General features: G+C 49.0%; 4 protein-coding genes across 4 annotated transcripts, besides 1 other annotated feature; 2 read left to right on the top strand and 2 right to left on the bottom strand.

Moving 5' to 3' along the window:
• Window positions 1-355: 355 nt before the first annotated feature.
• On the top strand, window positions 356-1,822 carry EKO05_0000504 (uncharacterized protein; the record flags this gene model as incomplete). Its single annotated transcript, XM_059635444.1, has 2 exons — window positions 356-986; window positions 1,089-1,822. 2 exons carry the CDS (start codon window positions 356-358, stop codon window positions 1,820-1,822), a joined length of 1,365 nt encoding a protein of 454 aa, XP_059491427.1.
• Window positions 1,823-4,559: 2,737 nt separating this feature from the next.
• Window positions 4,560-6,302, bottom strand: EKO05_0000503 (uncharacterized protein; the record flags this gene model as incomplete). Its single annotated transcript, XM_038944716.1, has 1 exon — window positions 4,560-6,302. One exon carries the CDS (start codon window positions 6,300-6,302, stop codon window positions 4,560-4,562), a length of 1,743 nt encoding a protein of 580 aa, XP_038803045.1.
• Window positions 6,303-7,044: 742 nt separating this feature from the next.
• EKO05_0000502 (uncharacterized protein) lies at window positions 7,045-8,257 on the top strand (the record flags this gene model as incomplete). Its single annotated transcript, XM_038936946.1, has 6 exons — window positions 7,045-7,120; window positions 7,169-7,265; window positions 7,318-7,370; window positions 7,425-7,496; window positions 7,550-7,775; window positions 7,831-8,257. 6 exons carry the CDS (start codon window positions 7,045-7,047, stop codon window positions 8,255-8,257), a joined length of 951 nt encoding a protein of 316 aa, XP_038803044.1.
• A 1,878-nt stretch (window positions 8,258-10,135) lies between these two features.
• EKO05_0000501 (RNA helicase) lies at window positions 10,136-11,980 on the bottom strand (the record flags this gene model as incomplete). Its single annotated transcript, XM_038937031.1, has 2 exons — window positions 10,136-10,408; window positions 10,457-11,980. The coding sequence occupies 2 exons, from the start codon at window positions 11,978-11,980 to the stop codon at window positions 10,136-10,138; spliced, it is 1,797 nt and encodes a 598-aa protein (XP_038803043.1).
• Window positions 11,981-14,311: 2,331 nt separating this feature from the next.
• Window positions 14,312-15,820: part of a mobile genetic element that runs on past the window's edge.

Here is a 15,820-nt window from a genome sequence, read left to right as displayed (position 1 = left end):
GTCGAGTCTGGCACGTCTGGCACCCCAGAGCTTGGCGGTGAACTCCGCAACCTCCGTTGATGCAACCTCACCCTACGTCCACCACACCGTTTCCATCAGTGCACGCCCACACAACCATCGATGCACCCCATCGCCATCATATCCCTAACCAGGTAGCTCCCGCGATCCGCCTGGGCCCCTCGAACGCTCGTGCAGCCCCCTCAACAGCCCTCGCGCATTGTCGTGTTCTCTACCGCGGCCCCCCAGCTCTCCGCAAGCATCACGCGCTTCGGCCCGCCTACACGTCCTCGATCACGACGACCACCGCGTCACTACCAGCCATTGCGCGCACCACCAACACTCCCCGACCGCCAAAATGGCAGGCACCATCCAGCCCAACGACACAAATATGGCCAACACCGGCACCCTCCCCTTCTCCAGCATTCCCGACCTCGACCCTCCACTCACCCTGAAGAAGCCCACCGCCCCCCGCTCACCACGCATCGACGTCGAACCTCTCTACTCCGCCGTCAAAGGCGCAATCAGCGACGCGGATTGGACCACATACAAGACATCACTCACACAATTCTTCCTTGGCAACCTCAACCAGGAGGAGTTGAGCTTCAAGCTCGGCAAGATTCTCAACACTGCTGCCCTAGAACACGCGCACAACACACTCATTGCGGCAATCTATGCAAATATATGGCGCGACGCGCCCGAGCCGGGTATTGCCTCATGGGTGTCGTCGACCGACAAGCCTTCCAGTTCGACGGTCAAGGGCCAAGGGGACGAGAGCGAGAAAAGGCTGAAGTATGAGGTTATGCAACTGTCGAGACGGGAGCGGAAAAGGCTGAAGACTATCCCTGCAGCCGAGACCGGAGTGCAGGACGCAATCGGCGGAGGGGCGGGAACTGGAGCATTGGGACTGGTGAACGAGTTGGCGGAGATGAGGCGAGGGAAACAGCCTGAAATTGGCCCTGTGGGTCCAACTGGAGGGTATAAAACCAGTACGTCTATCCTCAATATCCTCCTATTACATGTTTGCAGCATTGATCTCGAGACCCTTGACCCTAGGTCGCTAGGCAGCGTGATACTGACTACGCGAACAGACTGGGATCTCGAAATCCGCAAACGCTATACCGCACCCCTCTTCTCCGAAACCCACGAATTCCCCACCTCGCTCTCCATCTCTGCCCGCCTCCTTCCCACCTGCTACGAGTTTGGCTTACCCCAAGGCCACACCCCCGAATGTCCCGACCTCATGAACCTCGCGACCGAGACGTACATCAAGGAAGCCCTCGCCTCTTTCCTTGGCAAGGTAGCGGTGAATGGGGTTGGGTACGTCAGGACAGGCGCATTCAAGAAGAGGGTCGAGCGCGAGGAGAACGCTGTCGAGAGGGGGGAGGCTGTAAGGGACGGAAAGGGTGAACTACCTGTTGAGAGCGAGGAGCGGCGGAAACGGAAACAGCTCTGCATGGAAGACCTACGTTTGGCATTACAGCTAGGTGATGGGTATCTGGGACAGACGCCGATACTAGCTGGCAACATCACAAATTCCACCTTCTTGGATGTGCCAGGGATAGAAGACATCTATCCTTTGCCACAGAAGCAGAAGAAGAAGGAGAGAGCGAACGGGATTGTAAACGGGATCGAGCAAGACAAGAGCGGCCTGGCGAAGTGGCTCGGTGACGGCATTACAGTCGACTTCAAAGACAGTGTGGAAGGAGACAAGATGCAAGTCGACGGCGAGGACGAGATGGCGACTTGGATGGGCGGGAGTGTAAGAGACGTTGGCGAATTGGATTCGGCGCTGGACGACGTGCTAAATCTGGGCGACTTGTAGGCATATCGCGCGCTGCAAGTCTGCCTTACTTGCTACAGACTTGGTGGTTGGTGTTTTGTCATGCATTGGCGGCGTTTGTTGTATTATTCATGGCGTTTGGACTGGCTCGGGACGATACCCTTTGGGAAGACCAAGACGGCATATTTGCTTCTAGGCTGCACGTTGGTCAAAGACGCTACGGATAGCAATCTTAACAGATTCACATCATTACAGGTGTTGTTATGCCGTGAGCGAAACGAGTGCAAATACTGTGGTCTATGAAGCATTTTCATCCCCTGCTGGGCTGATGCAAAGCCTGACACACGCTAGCGCCATTATCAAACTCCAAATCTTCCTCCACTGGCAGTTATTCAAACGCTGCTTTGCCTGCATATTCCACTTCTTCCTTGTCTCTATTCAAGCAGTTGAGGGCTGTGAACCCAACAAATGGCCTTTTTATACCCAAAGCTGGACTACGCTCAGCTCTCACGAACAACTCAGGCATTGTTCGCCCTACTCGGACAGTAGTTTGAGGTAGTAAGATATCACGCGTCAGCAGTTTGAATATAACAACAACAAACTGCTCTCTCTTCGGTACTACGTCCACGTTCTCAATTGGCCAGGTCTTTTGTAATTGATGGCCAATCTCGCTTCGTTTCCTTTTACGCATCGTGACAAAAATCCAGGCTGTATCGTTGCAAATCGGATACAGCTAGAAGTCTCGCAGACCTCAGCCTGGAACGGAAGAGGCTGGGATCAACTGCAGCAGTGCGAATCCCTGAACGCCTCCGGATTGATTTTTGACATCTGAAGGCTGAGCCAACTTAACCAATATTATGATTATAGCCTCGCTATTCGACAACCGTAAGGGTCACGATCAGCTGACATAAGACTTTGTTTTGCCCACCAACATGTGCCTCACTTCCATCTCGGCTAAAGCAAATAGTCGTAGCCGTGTGCTCCTTCCGGGCAACACCTGGCGAGCCTTTCATTCGGCCCGAAAGTCAGCCTACTTGGACTTGAGGAATGTGCGCGTATATGCTCCAACCACTGTCTCTGGATAAAGGCGTGTGGGACATGGTACAGATGCAGGCTATATCTCACAGGTGTATCTGGCTGATTCGCTTGTTTTGCTTTCTGGGCACCTTCTGCATTGATATGCGATGCGCGGTAAGCTTGTTCCTTGATTCGCTGGGCTTGTCGTCCCACAGGCAGATACGCGTCATTCCGACTGCAAGGTGTGCAATGAAGAGGGTGTTGATTCGTCGGGCTGTCACCAAGGTGTTTGAAGGATTGCAGCCATACCCAATTGGACATTGCTTCTGGTGTTTACACATCGCAGCAGTACTCCCCCGTTCGATGGAAATAAAAGTGATAGGGCGACAATATCGGTGTTTGGCATGTCGATTCAGAAATAGGAGTAACAGCAGTCGAGGCCTCTCGGTCGTGTTCACGAAAACCTGTCTCGAAAAGCTCGAAAGGACCATACCGATAGAGCTGGTTTCCGTGATTCCATGTCGGTAGTGACCTATCAGAGGTGGCAATTAATAAATATGATCAGGGTCTTGTTTCATACTCAGCCACATTTTCGACCTTACCTGCACACATAATGGCATGTGTGAAAGCTCGTGAAAACAAAGATCATTCTAGAATGGAGAACTATGAAGCCGTAGATCGCAAGCCCACAGACATGAGCTTAAACACAAAGGAAATCTGCTGCTAAGTTCATCTGACTATATCTGATAGTATGGCGATTCTGTGTTCCGCGTGACAAAATCATAATAAGTCGCGAAAAACCAACATACATCAAAAGGGGTATTATATAAAGAAGCGAAACACTTATAACTAATGTCCAAAATAAAAATATCAAAGAAAGTACATCTACGGAATCGTTAACTCATTTGTACGAAACACTGCAATAGAGCTGGAGAAGATAAATCTGCTCGCCGACTACCAAGCCTACACCTGCTACCGGAAGATCGTGTTGAATGGCGTATGTTTTGCTGAAGTCCGCTCTACTTTCCTCGGGGAGATCTCCGCATTGAGAAGGCTGTACTCGAAAGGGCTGTTTGAGGAGGCGCTCTCGTGGACGTGGCTTGGGTGGATACTCGGATGTGTACAAGATGCTGGAATCCAGCGTTGATCCAGATCCAATGGGTTTGCAATCTCCTTTCGACTGTACCGGACTGTAGTCTTATGAGGATCGAGCAAGATGAGAAAAGATCTGGAAGCTTATATGCACTGGCTAAAGGTGTGTTTGTTACGAATGACCACAAATCGCCGCGTTTCGTAGAAATTCTGTTGGCTGATTTTTGCCGCTTGCAAATGATTCTTGATATCCTTAGGGTAGATGTCATTGTTCTGGGCCCAAAGCATGTTGAAGACCTGCCACCTGTCAGTTCCCATATTTAATTCCTACACATGTTCCCAGTGCTCAACAAACCCTGCCATTGACGTAGAATCCATCTTGATGTTCAGCGGTAATGCATTGAAAGCCTGTTTCGTTAGTGTTGCAGATGTTCGATGTCAGGGGTGGCACCTTACATGTACTACATGCGTTGCTCTAATCAAGGCAAAAGTCTACCCAGGAGTTGTATAGAGGCTCGAAAGGAATCACAGTGTAATCGAGTCCGTTCTTCCGAGGCTCTGCTTGTCTACTTAGCAAGTTAGAGTTGATCGTAACGCTTTCCGCCATGTACATCGTAGTAAGTAGTTTGAAGAAAGTAAGAATGCTGCACAATCTTACTTACAGTGTATCCTATGATGCGTGCGATTGTGCATCAGAGACAACTAATCTATCCATATCGTTGCTGATAGTGTTCTCTAGCCATAGAACTTCGATAACCGTATCATCGAGTGAAAACCCGTAACAAAATTCTCGCTTCAGCTCTACGGACCAGGTCCAATGGGAGTAGGTTACCCCAGGAGTCATTATAGCCGCATTCACAGCTTCAAGATCTGTGTGTACAAGATCTGCCACCTCGCTCACGCGTGGCTGGGATCGTTCGTCAACGACTTTGAGAGACGTGGGCGGTGATGCAGTCCGTGAAAATTTAGCAGCTCCACTATCGTGCGCACTGTCGCATCTTGCCATCAAAATATCGGTTGCACTCACCTGAGATGCATTGAAAATATCGGCTGGTGTTCGGTGGCCAGCCTCCACACCAATGTCCAACGTTTCGTCGTTTGTCAGATCAATGCTTGGGGGGATCGAACACTCGGTCCAGGAAGCTGACGGCGAGGTCAGACCACGCAGCAGTGCCGTATTATCGAGGCCAAGCCCGATTGTCTGCGAATTTTGTGTTGCATACGCTTCATCGGATCGAGAAGCATGCAGTGCGCTATTTGAATCATTGTCCTGGAGGCTCAGATCGTGCCCTTCAAAGGCCGATGGTGTGACTGAAACAGATTGAACCAAGTGCTCCATTTCGTTAGAGGCCCAATGCTGTCGAACCAAAGTCTCCCACTGAGCCACGTCAGGTAACAACGATTCCACAAAGTTCAGAGCTTTGTGCAAAGTGCTGAGATACTGAACTCTTTGAACCACGTTCTCTCTCAAACATTCAACTAGCCAGTCCCTGATATGATGTACGATGAAATTGCTGTCCTCAAGCTGCGACAACGATCCGTCCGACCTTGTGTGTGACACCATCTTGAGGCTAATCCTGTCTCTCGAAAGAATAGTAGGCTCGGAGAAGCTGCGAGTTGTCGCTACAGGCTCAGTACCATGCTGAATCATGGTAGCCTTTAGGTGTTGGACCCTAACTTCGGCGTTTGTGATTTGATCAAGCAAGTCAAGGAAGGATTGTACAAATTCGATCGAACCGAGATCTATCAAGTCAGCATCCTCGACACTCAAGTTGGTTGCGCTGATGAGTCTATCCGATATTTGCTGTCGAAGCTTCATAAATCGTTGGACAAGTCCTTCGAGCTCTTTCGTGAGCACTTGGTACTGAATCGCGGTCGAAGGACTCATGGGTTTGGGTAATCTGGGCGCTGGGATGTGGTCTTCCAGCGCCGGAACACTATGCCCTTCCAGGTTTGACTCGGGAAAGATGTCTCGCAGTCCGTACTGATATAAATCCGATTCTAGATCCATGAAATTCCATTCCAATGCCCCTTGTTCTTCCTCAGCTTGAAGGTACTCGTCTTCCAAATAACCCAACTTGTTTCTTTCCTCATCAACAGCCCTGTAGGCCACTGCGAGCCTCTCCGGGATGCTTTGCGAAATTTGGTTGTAGTGCTGGCGGAAGGCGTTCATTAAGGTGACCTCGACTTTGGCTGTTCGAGCACGCTGCTCACGCATGTGCTGGCGGCTCTCACTCAGAACCTCACGGTTGATGAGAGCCTCCTCTCTGGTCTCCTGCAGGTCCTCTTGTCGTCTGATTAGGCTTTTAAGTCTTGTCTGAACCTGTCTTGCATTGAGGTCGCTACTGAAAGACGTCTGAGTGTTCGCCTTGTAACCCGCCAGCGCACTTGGTATGCTACTGGATACCGGCATGGCGCGTTTGAGGCCATAGAGGCCATATGAGATGAGAGAGGTTCTGTAATAGCTCGGCCAATCTGAATAATAGACAATCGAATGAGATTTTGCACTGCGAATCTTTGTCACCCTATGAAGTCACGCTCGACTTGAAGGCTATGGGTGCGAGCTTGACTTGTAGTTCGACGACCGAAACGTGGTCTGGTCTTACAGGCAGAGCCGATTGATGTATCTGAGAGGTCAAATTGCAGGAGGCTGACACTGGGGCCTGTGCAAGCTGTGGGAGAACAAGGCGCGAAGGCAAGCAGCCACCGCACTATACGTACGCAGCTGCACACAAAGCAAGGGGGCACAATACACGGTTTGGCGGGTATGTGCTATCGCACAGCTGCCCTGTTTTGTTGAAGGGCGGGCTATTTGCCTGCCGGCTCATGCTCTGTCCCGGCCGCACGGGTTGCACGGCACGGAACGGCACCCTGCGGTAGGTCTTCTACGACACCAACCAACAACATGTGCCACGCACGCTTGAGAAGTCATGCGCCGCCCATATGCACTACTAATCAGAATGCATTTGCAGCTTACGCAAGTGGGGAAGCGTCATGCCCAACAAAGCATTGAAGAAATGACACGTACTGAACGCTACCTACCGTCAACGAGTCGTCCAGCTTACTGCAGAGCCGCATAGCTTTTCGGATAAATTAACCGCCAGTCGCGTTGTCGTGAGAGGTCTCGAACCCGCAGAATACGCGGTCAGGGAATCATGGCATCAAACGGAACCTGGCAATGGGACGGACGTTATCAAAAGTTCTATCTATTTGTGGGAAACGATGCGAACGGTGAGTCCTGTGGGCCTCATAAAGATTTCCATTTCTGATCTCCAATAGGAAATCCAGTTTACGAATGGGCGGACACGGTGCCGCAGCCTTCAAACGCGCAGCTACCATCAGGAAACACAACACAAGCCCAGCCTGGCTATGAACAGTACGCTGTCCTTGACACAGTTCTTTAGTGAAACAGGCTAACGTCAGCTGAGATCTCGTGCGCGATCTGATTCGGTTGTAATCGACCCAAACATGATCCCGGGTGGTAGGTGAACCATCAACCCTCGGTGTAGGATTGTATTGACATTGCGTTTCACAGCGAGCGAACACGTGAGAACCCAGCTATACTTCACTGGGACACCAGAACGTGGTTGGTACGAATTAGACTCTAGTAGGGAACTCCCTCGTAACCTGATCTTCTGTTCACCCAACTGACGTCACAAGGCTACCGCATGAGAACCAGAGCAGAAGCGCACCGTTTCTTCCAAAAAGGCCGTGTGCTCGCCATGCTTTATGCGGAGACACAGAGCGAAACATCTGCTCGAAACTATAGGAATGGTACTGATAACACCGCCATCACTGTTGGACGATTTGGACAGGGCGTCTTCTCGCAGATCCGTAGGTTTGTGATTGTCAAAGTTAAAAGAGCCGAGCACTTCTTCTACGCCTGGTAAGTGAAACAAATACCCAATTCAGTATGTACCACTCACTAACGATTCGGGAAGCGCGATCACGACTTACGGCCGGCGAGGAGTGACAAAGCCGGGCTGCAATGCCGCCGATCATTCTGTTGTGTACCTCAATGGGAAGCTTCCAATCATGTATTCAGGAGAAGCAGAGCAAGGTTTGGTGAAGGATCCTATCATGATTATGCCGACCGACGCCAACGAAGCGATGGATCCTAGCTCCAGGCTCAGATACGGAAAGATGTATCCCATTGAGTGGAACGTGAAGTTTCGTGATGTTGGCATGGTGTCCCCACGCGACAGAACCAAGCTTATGAGATACTTCAAAGAGTCACAACAGGCCGGTTTCGATTCGGATACCGACGATGATACAGAAGATGGCGCTGATGAGCCCCAACCCTACCGTCAAGCCTCTTCGCAATACTCGTACTCCCATGGACCACATTCTGGTCATGGCCACTATTGACGACACTGAAACGAGACCGGGGCCACTGGCAAACTACTCATACGTTTTTCATTGCTCTCCACAAAGACAATTGTTCGCCTTTGTTAACGTTTACGGGACACAGAACCTTTCATTTTAAATTGCCGACATACAACGACAAGGTTGATCTCCTTGGATGCACGACGACGTTATCTTAGTTCGATAGCTCCTTACCACATAATAGCCACGTCCTACCATTGTCTAATAATACACTACGGAAATTGCACCCTGGAAGAGGCTTTGTGGTTAGTAGTGAGTATCGTGTGGAACGAGGCAAACAATAAGCAAACTTGCGAATGTGGGATGATTACTGGTATTGACAGGGGTATGGCTGCATGCCACCGTCCTATGGCACCTGAGAATCAAGGCAACGAACCCTACCATACGCGTTTTCAATTCGACTTCTAAGCAAACTATTGGTTTTTGATATTGCTTGTGAAACCCCGAACAGTGAGATGTATCGAATTGTCAAGAAGCCCAGCCAAAAGGTTCAACTGGTACCAGAGGTTCCAGCCAAATGAGCCATGAAAACAAAGCGGCACATTGAAGACCAGTCACGCCATACGAGTCAATGATGATCGTCAATCCACGAACGCGCCGATAGAGCTAGCAGTGTAGCCTCTAGACGGGTGAATTTTGTTCTGGGTTAGATCTCCGACATTGCTTAACCACAGCTGACACGTTGCCTTCGAGCCAAGTCGCAACGATTTGTCTGAGCTGCATGCCGGTGTCATGGGCTGAGATCTCGATAGTCCACATAGAACATAGAGCATCGCTGTATGAGATAGGATGCGCTTCACGAGGTCAGCTACGCCTCGCAACCCCTCTGCCCCACCAATCACGCTACAGAGTCTACGTGGTCCCGACGTGGAGGATATCATTCCAAGCTGGCCAAGCGCTAACGGACAAGCGACGAGACAAGGACAATACCACCCGTGCATCTCCATATTCTTGGCCGGGCTAGAGGGTTTGTCGGGCCTATCGGAATGGCACAGCTTGCGGGTGTGGACATCTGCTGTAGCCCGAGGCACGCCCTGGCGGTATTGAGCCTTTCAAAAGCAAGCCTTATCAGCCGATCATGACTCACGGAAGGTCATAGAATGGGTAAGGCTGGGCTTTTGGGAGGGCGGGTCAACTCAAAGATTGGTGTTAAAGGGAGCGCCATCTGGCAGGTTGCACCGCTGCAGCTGACCCTTCTCCCGTCCCACAACGGCTCGGGCCCTACGAGACCCACTTCAAACCGTACCCGAACTAGCAGCTTGGATTTCAAGTTAAATTTTTTCACGAAGCTTCATCCTTGGCAGAATGTTTGCGCATCTTGAACAGGTATCAACATCGGGTGGATGTAAGCTCTTCTTCACCATCAACGGATCTACTCTTAAATAGGGTCTGCAGCAATGTTGCGAGTTTAATCCTAGATCAGCTAAAATGTACCGTTTAAACACATCGGATGTTCCATGTCCTCGAGGATTAAGAGGCGAACGTTGAGTAGAGACAGGGTTATTGATGGACGAAGACCTCCGATTTTTCGGTACCTCGTGCTCAGCAACAATTTAAATTGCTTCTTGCTAGCTTTCACAATATTATTATACTCACGCATCGTTCGCCTCTCTCCCTCCCAATATGTATTCAATATCCGCAATTGAAGTATGAGAGGGCCAATCCACTCTACCAGCGATAAATGTGGAAACGCGCGATCTCATCAATGCCGCACAATGTAAAGGCCTTGAGGAAATATAACACAGTCTTTATTACCAGGTTTGATTGATTAAAAACAGACCTTCAGGACGGGGTGGGTATGTATAGAGCACGAACACAGATCCAAAGCGCAGCAGCGTGGTTGGATGATCACTTGGATCTCTATTTCTTGCCCTTGCCCCTCGCATTGAATGTTTTCAGCGGATCAACTTTCCCGTTCTTTCCGCGAACGACCTTCCTCCTTCCACCACCCTTGACAAACTTCCTGCCACCAGGCTTGGGCATGTTCAACCCAACGAAGCCGACGTCTTCGGGTTTCCTTCCACCTGGAAGCAGGTAGTCTGGAATGTGCTTGAGATGGGGTTGTATGCGAGCGGGGTGATTGAGGGTCTGATCGTGACGGAGATGGGCGAGCGCTTCGGGGTTCTCCTCGAACTGTGCAGTTGTTAGTCATATTTTGAGCTCTGGGCTGATGTAACGTACGTAGCGGGAGAGCTTCTGCGACTTGGACAGCTCCATCCTGATCTCCTTAATGCGTGCTTCGCGGATAGCGATCCTTGTGACCGACCGCAGAGCATCGCCAAAACGGTACCTAAAGGGCTCAAGGCGCTTCATGTCAAAGTTGTAGTTCTCCAGCTTCTGCCCATCCGTCTGGTGCTTCTCCACCTTGTCCAAAATCTCTTCGTCGTTCTCACAGGCTGCAAATGTTGTCGGCTTGTGCTTGCGGTACTTGTCCTTAGGAATGATGAAGGAAATGGCGGTGCCAGACTTTCCGGCACGCGCGGTTCGGCCGATCCGGTGGAAGTACGACTTGTAAGAAGAGGGAAAATCGAAGTTGAGGACGCAGGAAACATTGAGGAAATCGATACCGCGAGAAACGCCGGAGTCAGTATCGGCAGCCTTCTTCTCTGTCTTTGACTTCTTCCTTGGCCGTGAGGTACCGTCATCCTTCCTTAACCCCAAGATCTCAGTCTCATCTGATGCGATCAGAATGTTGTAAATGTTCTTGTTGAACTCTTCGACGATGTGTAGGCGCGACGCCAGCGGCAGCTCCGAGTTCAATACACACGACTTGATGCCGAATTGCTCGAGGAACAGCTTGACGCGGTACGAGCGGTCAGTGTCGCCAACAAAGACGATAGTCTTGCCCTTGATTAGCCTGAGCTTGAACATGGCGTAGATCAACAAGAACTTCTCCTCCTCTGCGCACTTGATAACATATTGCTTGACCTTCTGCGCATCCTTGTCCAGATCGTCTAGCTTCAGCACTACCGGGTCAGTGCATAGCAAGCTGCCAAGTGACTCAACTTCAGTGTTGAGTGTGGCGGACATGAGGAAGATCTGAACGCCCTTTGGAATGCTTTGCGCAATCTGGTCGAGGTCTTCCTTGAATCCATAGCCCATGACCAAGTCTCCCTCATCGACGACCAAGTGCGCGAGCTCTGCCACAGACAGTGCACCATTGTTGATGTTCGCACTCGCTCGCGCAGGTGTTGCAATGACTACGTCTGGGTTGTCCGCCAGCTTTGCTTTCGTGACAACCTCTGATTCTTTGCCAGCAATGTTCTGTATCCGGATGTCCTGCCCGCAGTGTGTCGAGAGTGCCTTGGCAACTTTGGTGATCTGTAGAGCTAGCTCTTTGGTAGGGACAAGAATCAAGGAGGTTTTGCCTTTCTGTCGCAGGGCGTTGTGGAGGACAGGGAGAAGGTACGCTGCTGTTTTGCCTGTGCCCGTGCCACTGCGCGCCAAAATGTCACGACCTTGTAAGGCAAGAGGAATGGCTTTCGATTGTACAGCAGTCGGTGCGCTCCACCTCTGGTCTCTTATACCCCGCAGTAGTCGTGGCTCAAGTTCGAATTCGGCGAAAGATGCAGCAGGCGCGGTTGTAGGCTTGGACGGTGTGGTGGGCACGTCGCTCTGGGATGCATCGCTCGCTCTGCGTTTCGTAAGCTGCGGAGATTCTTCTTCAGGGACATCGTGTTCATTGAGCTTGCGCTTGTTCGCCATTGTGAAGTGTAGAATTACAATTCGCCGTTTGTTGGAGAAGTATCTGCTCTGTGCACCTTGCAGAGTTCATCGCAACTTCTCAACTTTTCGGGGCGCTAGGACTAAATTAGGCAAGACGCGCCCCACTCATGGAAGAATCGTCGGTCCGCAGATTACCACTCATCAGAACCGCTCGTCGAGGTCCCTCATGTGGCTATCCTACTATTTTCTCAAGGGTTTTCATTGAACATGTCTTCGGCAAGAAAACCTACGACTCATGACCACGCGTCAACCACTACCTACACCGGGACAGTATTTGACTCGGTCTGGGATAGGGTGCTTATGTAAAGAAGCTACTTGAGCGACTCCCCAACCCATCACACCAGCGTAGAGCCATGATGAACGTCGACTCAGTATTGACATTGTGGCGGTCCTTGATACCAGTCTGAACCAGCACGCAGCCTGTATCGAGCAAGGGACCGTCCAATAATACATTGGTTCGTGGTCTTACTGATCGTGCTGTAGCTGCATATCAGACTCGCAAAATATGAGTCGTCACCATCACAAGCTCCTTCTTGGCAATGAAATATGTTGCATCGCGCTAATAGACTTAAGATCAATGTCTCCAGGAAGGTTCCACGATGAGGCCTTCACAGCATGTTGGGAGGTAACGCGTACGGCTTCATCCGCGCCCCTGTCGATCGCCCTATGAGTCCGCGCTATTACCATCACTCGCCGAACCCGCTTGTCTCATCAAGCAGTGTTGTCAGTGCTCATCTAGACAGTCTCAACTCTTGTGATTAACGCACCTGGCACTGAACCGCCATATCGGCCAATAGTGGTGTCATACACTTTGACAGAGCAGATCGTGTAGATCCATACGCCAAATCAGGTAGGCAACGGCAGGTCAACTTTCAATTGAGCCTTCGACTTGGCAACCTTGCATCACGGCTCTTTTTGATCCCACTGGAAATTACCGTGATGCAAGAAGCAAAGCTTCTTGACGTGAAGTGAAGGAGATGAAGACCTGCAATCAGAGGGCTCTTCAGTATAAAGACGGCCTATCGTCAGTAATAAGGAACTATCAATCTCAGCACTTCTAGCCCCAGTCACTCATTTAAGAAGTCTTCTTTACCTCGAAGTAATACTTAATCCTTATTCACCTATTCACAATGTGAACCACTGCCTTTGTTTCCAGTTGCTGTAGACGACGCGTTTGAGGTTCCCACTATCGCTGTCCCTGCTGTTGAGGATCCGCCCAAGGTTAACCTACAATCTTGCGAGATGAAGCAAAGCCTCCCCGTTGTTGGCGGTACTGATGTACCTGTCGATGTTGGAAAGCTCCAGGTTGACACTGCTGACAATTATGCTGAAGACGTAGTCCAGGGTACTACTGTCAAGGGTCTGCCTGAGGTTGACCTGCAGTCCCGTCAGGTTGAGCAGAGCCTCCCCGTTGTTGGTGGCGTCGATGTTCCCCTCGACGCAGGCAAGATCCAAGTCGGTACTGTAGATAAGTATGTCGAAGATGTTGTCAAGGGCACCACCGGTCTTTAAGATGCTGCGTACGCTCATTGCACACATTCTCAGAAGTCGGCTAAGGGACCACTTGTTGATTTGCTAGAGACAGAGTAGATGAGGCAACAAAACACGTATATCCGCCTTGTAAAAATCCCCATGCCCCATCTGCGCTTTTGCTAATATTTGCCTTTTTCCAGCATACATCCTTCTCTTGCACAGTCGCGTGTGGCAGGGTTGATCTTGGTGTCAAGGTGTGACCCGTGCCTTCGGACCTTAGACCCGCTGATGTGAGCGATGCTTAGATGTGACTAGCTTTGGCTGCTCTGGATGGGGAGAAGACGCGCGTCATGAGGGTGTCGTCGTGAGACTATGACCTCAAATCTACGTCGCATAAAAGCGTTCCTTGGTCTCAGGCTCGATAGCTCTATTGGTCAAGCCTATTGCAAGGGGAAATTCACGCAGAGGTTTGTTAAGTCGCGGCGGCAAGGCTGGTTATGGAGCTGCAGCTGCAGCTTAGTGTTCCATCCGGGAGAACGTGGGAGGCCACACTTCGGGAGCGGACCGTTTGAGACGAGCTTTAGCTGCTCTAGTGGCAATCTTGAACTCTTGCGTGTCTTGAGCGCGGTCCTCATTGTGTGTGCGAATTCTTCGTGTATTGCACGCTTGAATTGACGCAGTGTTGTACACACCCAGGAATCTTTAAGCAGAAGTTCATGTTAAAATTATAAGCCACGTTCTGCATTGCCGACCCTTAAATACAAGGATCACAATGCCTCTGGCCAAACATCAGGTTAAGATCGAGTTAATAACATTGAGACTCGCGCTAATGACACCTACCGTGTCCGTGCGCGCAACAACCAGAGTCGCACAACAACCGAAAACTACCTTAACGCTCAAAATTAGATAAGGCTATAGAGCCACCTATAATAGCTATTATTTTGTAATTTTATAGTATAGTACTAATTAATTACTTATAAAAAAGATGTACTATTTAAATTTGGCTAGTAACTTAACGTTACAGCTACGTGATGTGGTTTTAAGCAGGGGAGCTAGGGACAGCAATAGGGGACTACAACCACTAATATTATCCCTAGGACTATGTTTTTAATGCTTTTTTAGCTAGGTTGCTTATAAAGCTTTCTTTTTACCCTTTTAAGGTAATTATATAGCTTTTATAGTATTAAGCTCTTATTATTAATACTGCTTTTTAGCCTTCTATTTAGCCTTCTAATTTGCTGTATTAGCCTTCTTCTTCTTACGTACTACCTTAGCTGCCTCTTATGCTACATGCCTCTCCTCCTTCTCCTTCTCCTTAACTAGCTTCTTAGTAGCTGCTACTTCCTTACTAGTAGCTTTTCTAAGCCTCTCCTCCTTCTTCTTACGTTGTCTAACTTGCTTACAGAAGCGTGCTTTGTTAACCTTTCTAGGTAACTAGAACACTGCACCACTATAGTACTCCTGCTGTTACTGCAAGTCTAAGGTTTTACTCTTCTTTTTATGCTTCTTCTGTGTCTTTAGAGTCTTTTTAAGGCTATCTATCTTATACTAGAGAAGTAAGGTTTTAACTAAGATATAGTAGATTAATTATCTTATCTTTTTAACATTACTCTTACTTTAGTTTTTAACTACATACTATAACAATGTCTCTATTTTAAGCTAATCCTTATTACTATAAACAGACAATAAGGACCTATCTAAATCTAAGCTCTCTAGTGTTTTAACAAAGCAGTAGAGGATAACGTTAGGATTAAGTAGATAGATACCTGTTACCTTAAAGGACTTAAGTATTAGCTTTTTAGTAAAGCTACACATCTACGCTAGCTAGAATAGGTAGAAGAAGTCTACTCTAGTAATAGGTGCATTATTTTAAGCCTTATAGATATATGTTATAACTACTTTTAAGTATACTGTTAATAGAGGCTTAAACAGCACTATATTAAGCAGCTAGAGCGTTTAGGTTAAGTAAGGAGAAAGGATAGCTAGAAAGATCTTGTAGTTATTACAGTACTTAATAAAGTCTATTATTACGTAGGATCTGTGGCCATCTAGTATTAAAAGCCTCTACTTTCTTTGTGCTTTCTCCTTAGTGTAGTAATTAAACACCTGCTTAAGCTAGGTAAGGCCTATATCCCTATTTGTCCACCCTAAGAAAGATAATATAACTATTACAGAGTGTTTTTCTAGCTTAATTTTAGCTACCTAGTCTAATTTAATACTAGCGTTAGCTAACTTATAGATAATGCCTAGTAGTAGTACTATTCTATTACTACACACACACGCTATAAGCGTCTGCTAAGCTTAGTTACTATCCTAGATAGATACTTTAATCTCTCCCTTTATCTA

This window comes from Ascochyta rabiei, chromosome 1, assembly GCF_004011695.2.
Source record: "Ascochyta rabiei chromosome 1, complete sequence".
NCBI classification, from domain to species: domain Eukaryota; kingdom Fungi; phylum Ascomycota; class Dothideomycetes; order Pleosporales; family Didymellaceae; genus Ascochyta; species Ascochyta rabiei.
Note: the sequence above shows the minus strand (reverse complement) of the source record. Positions and strands in the feature narration are given on the sequence as shown.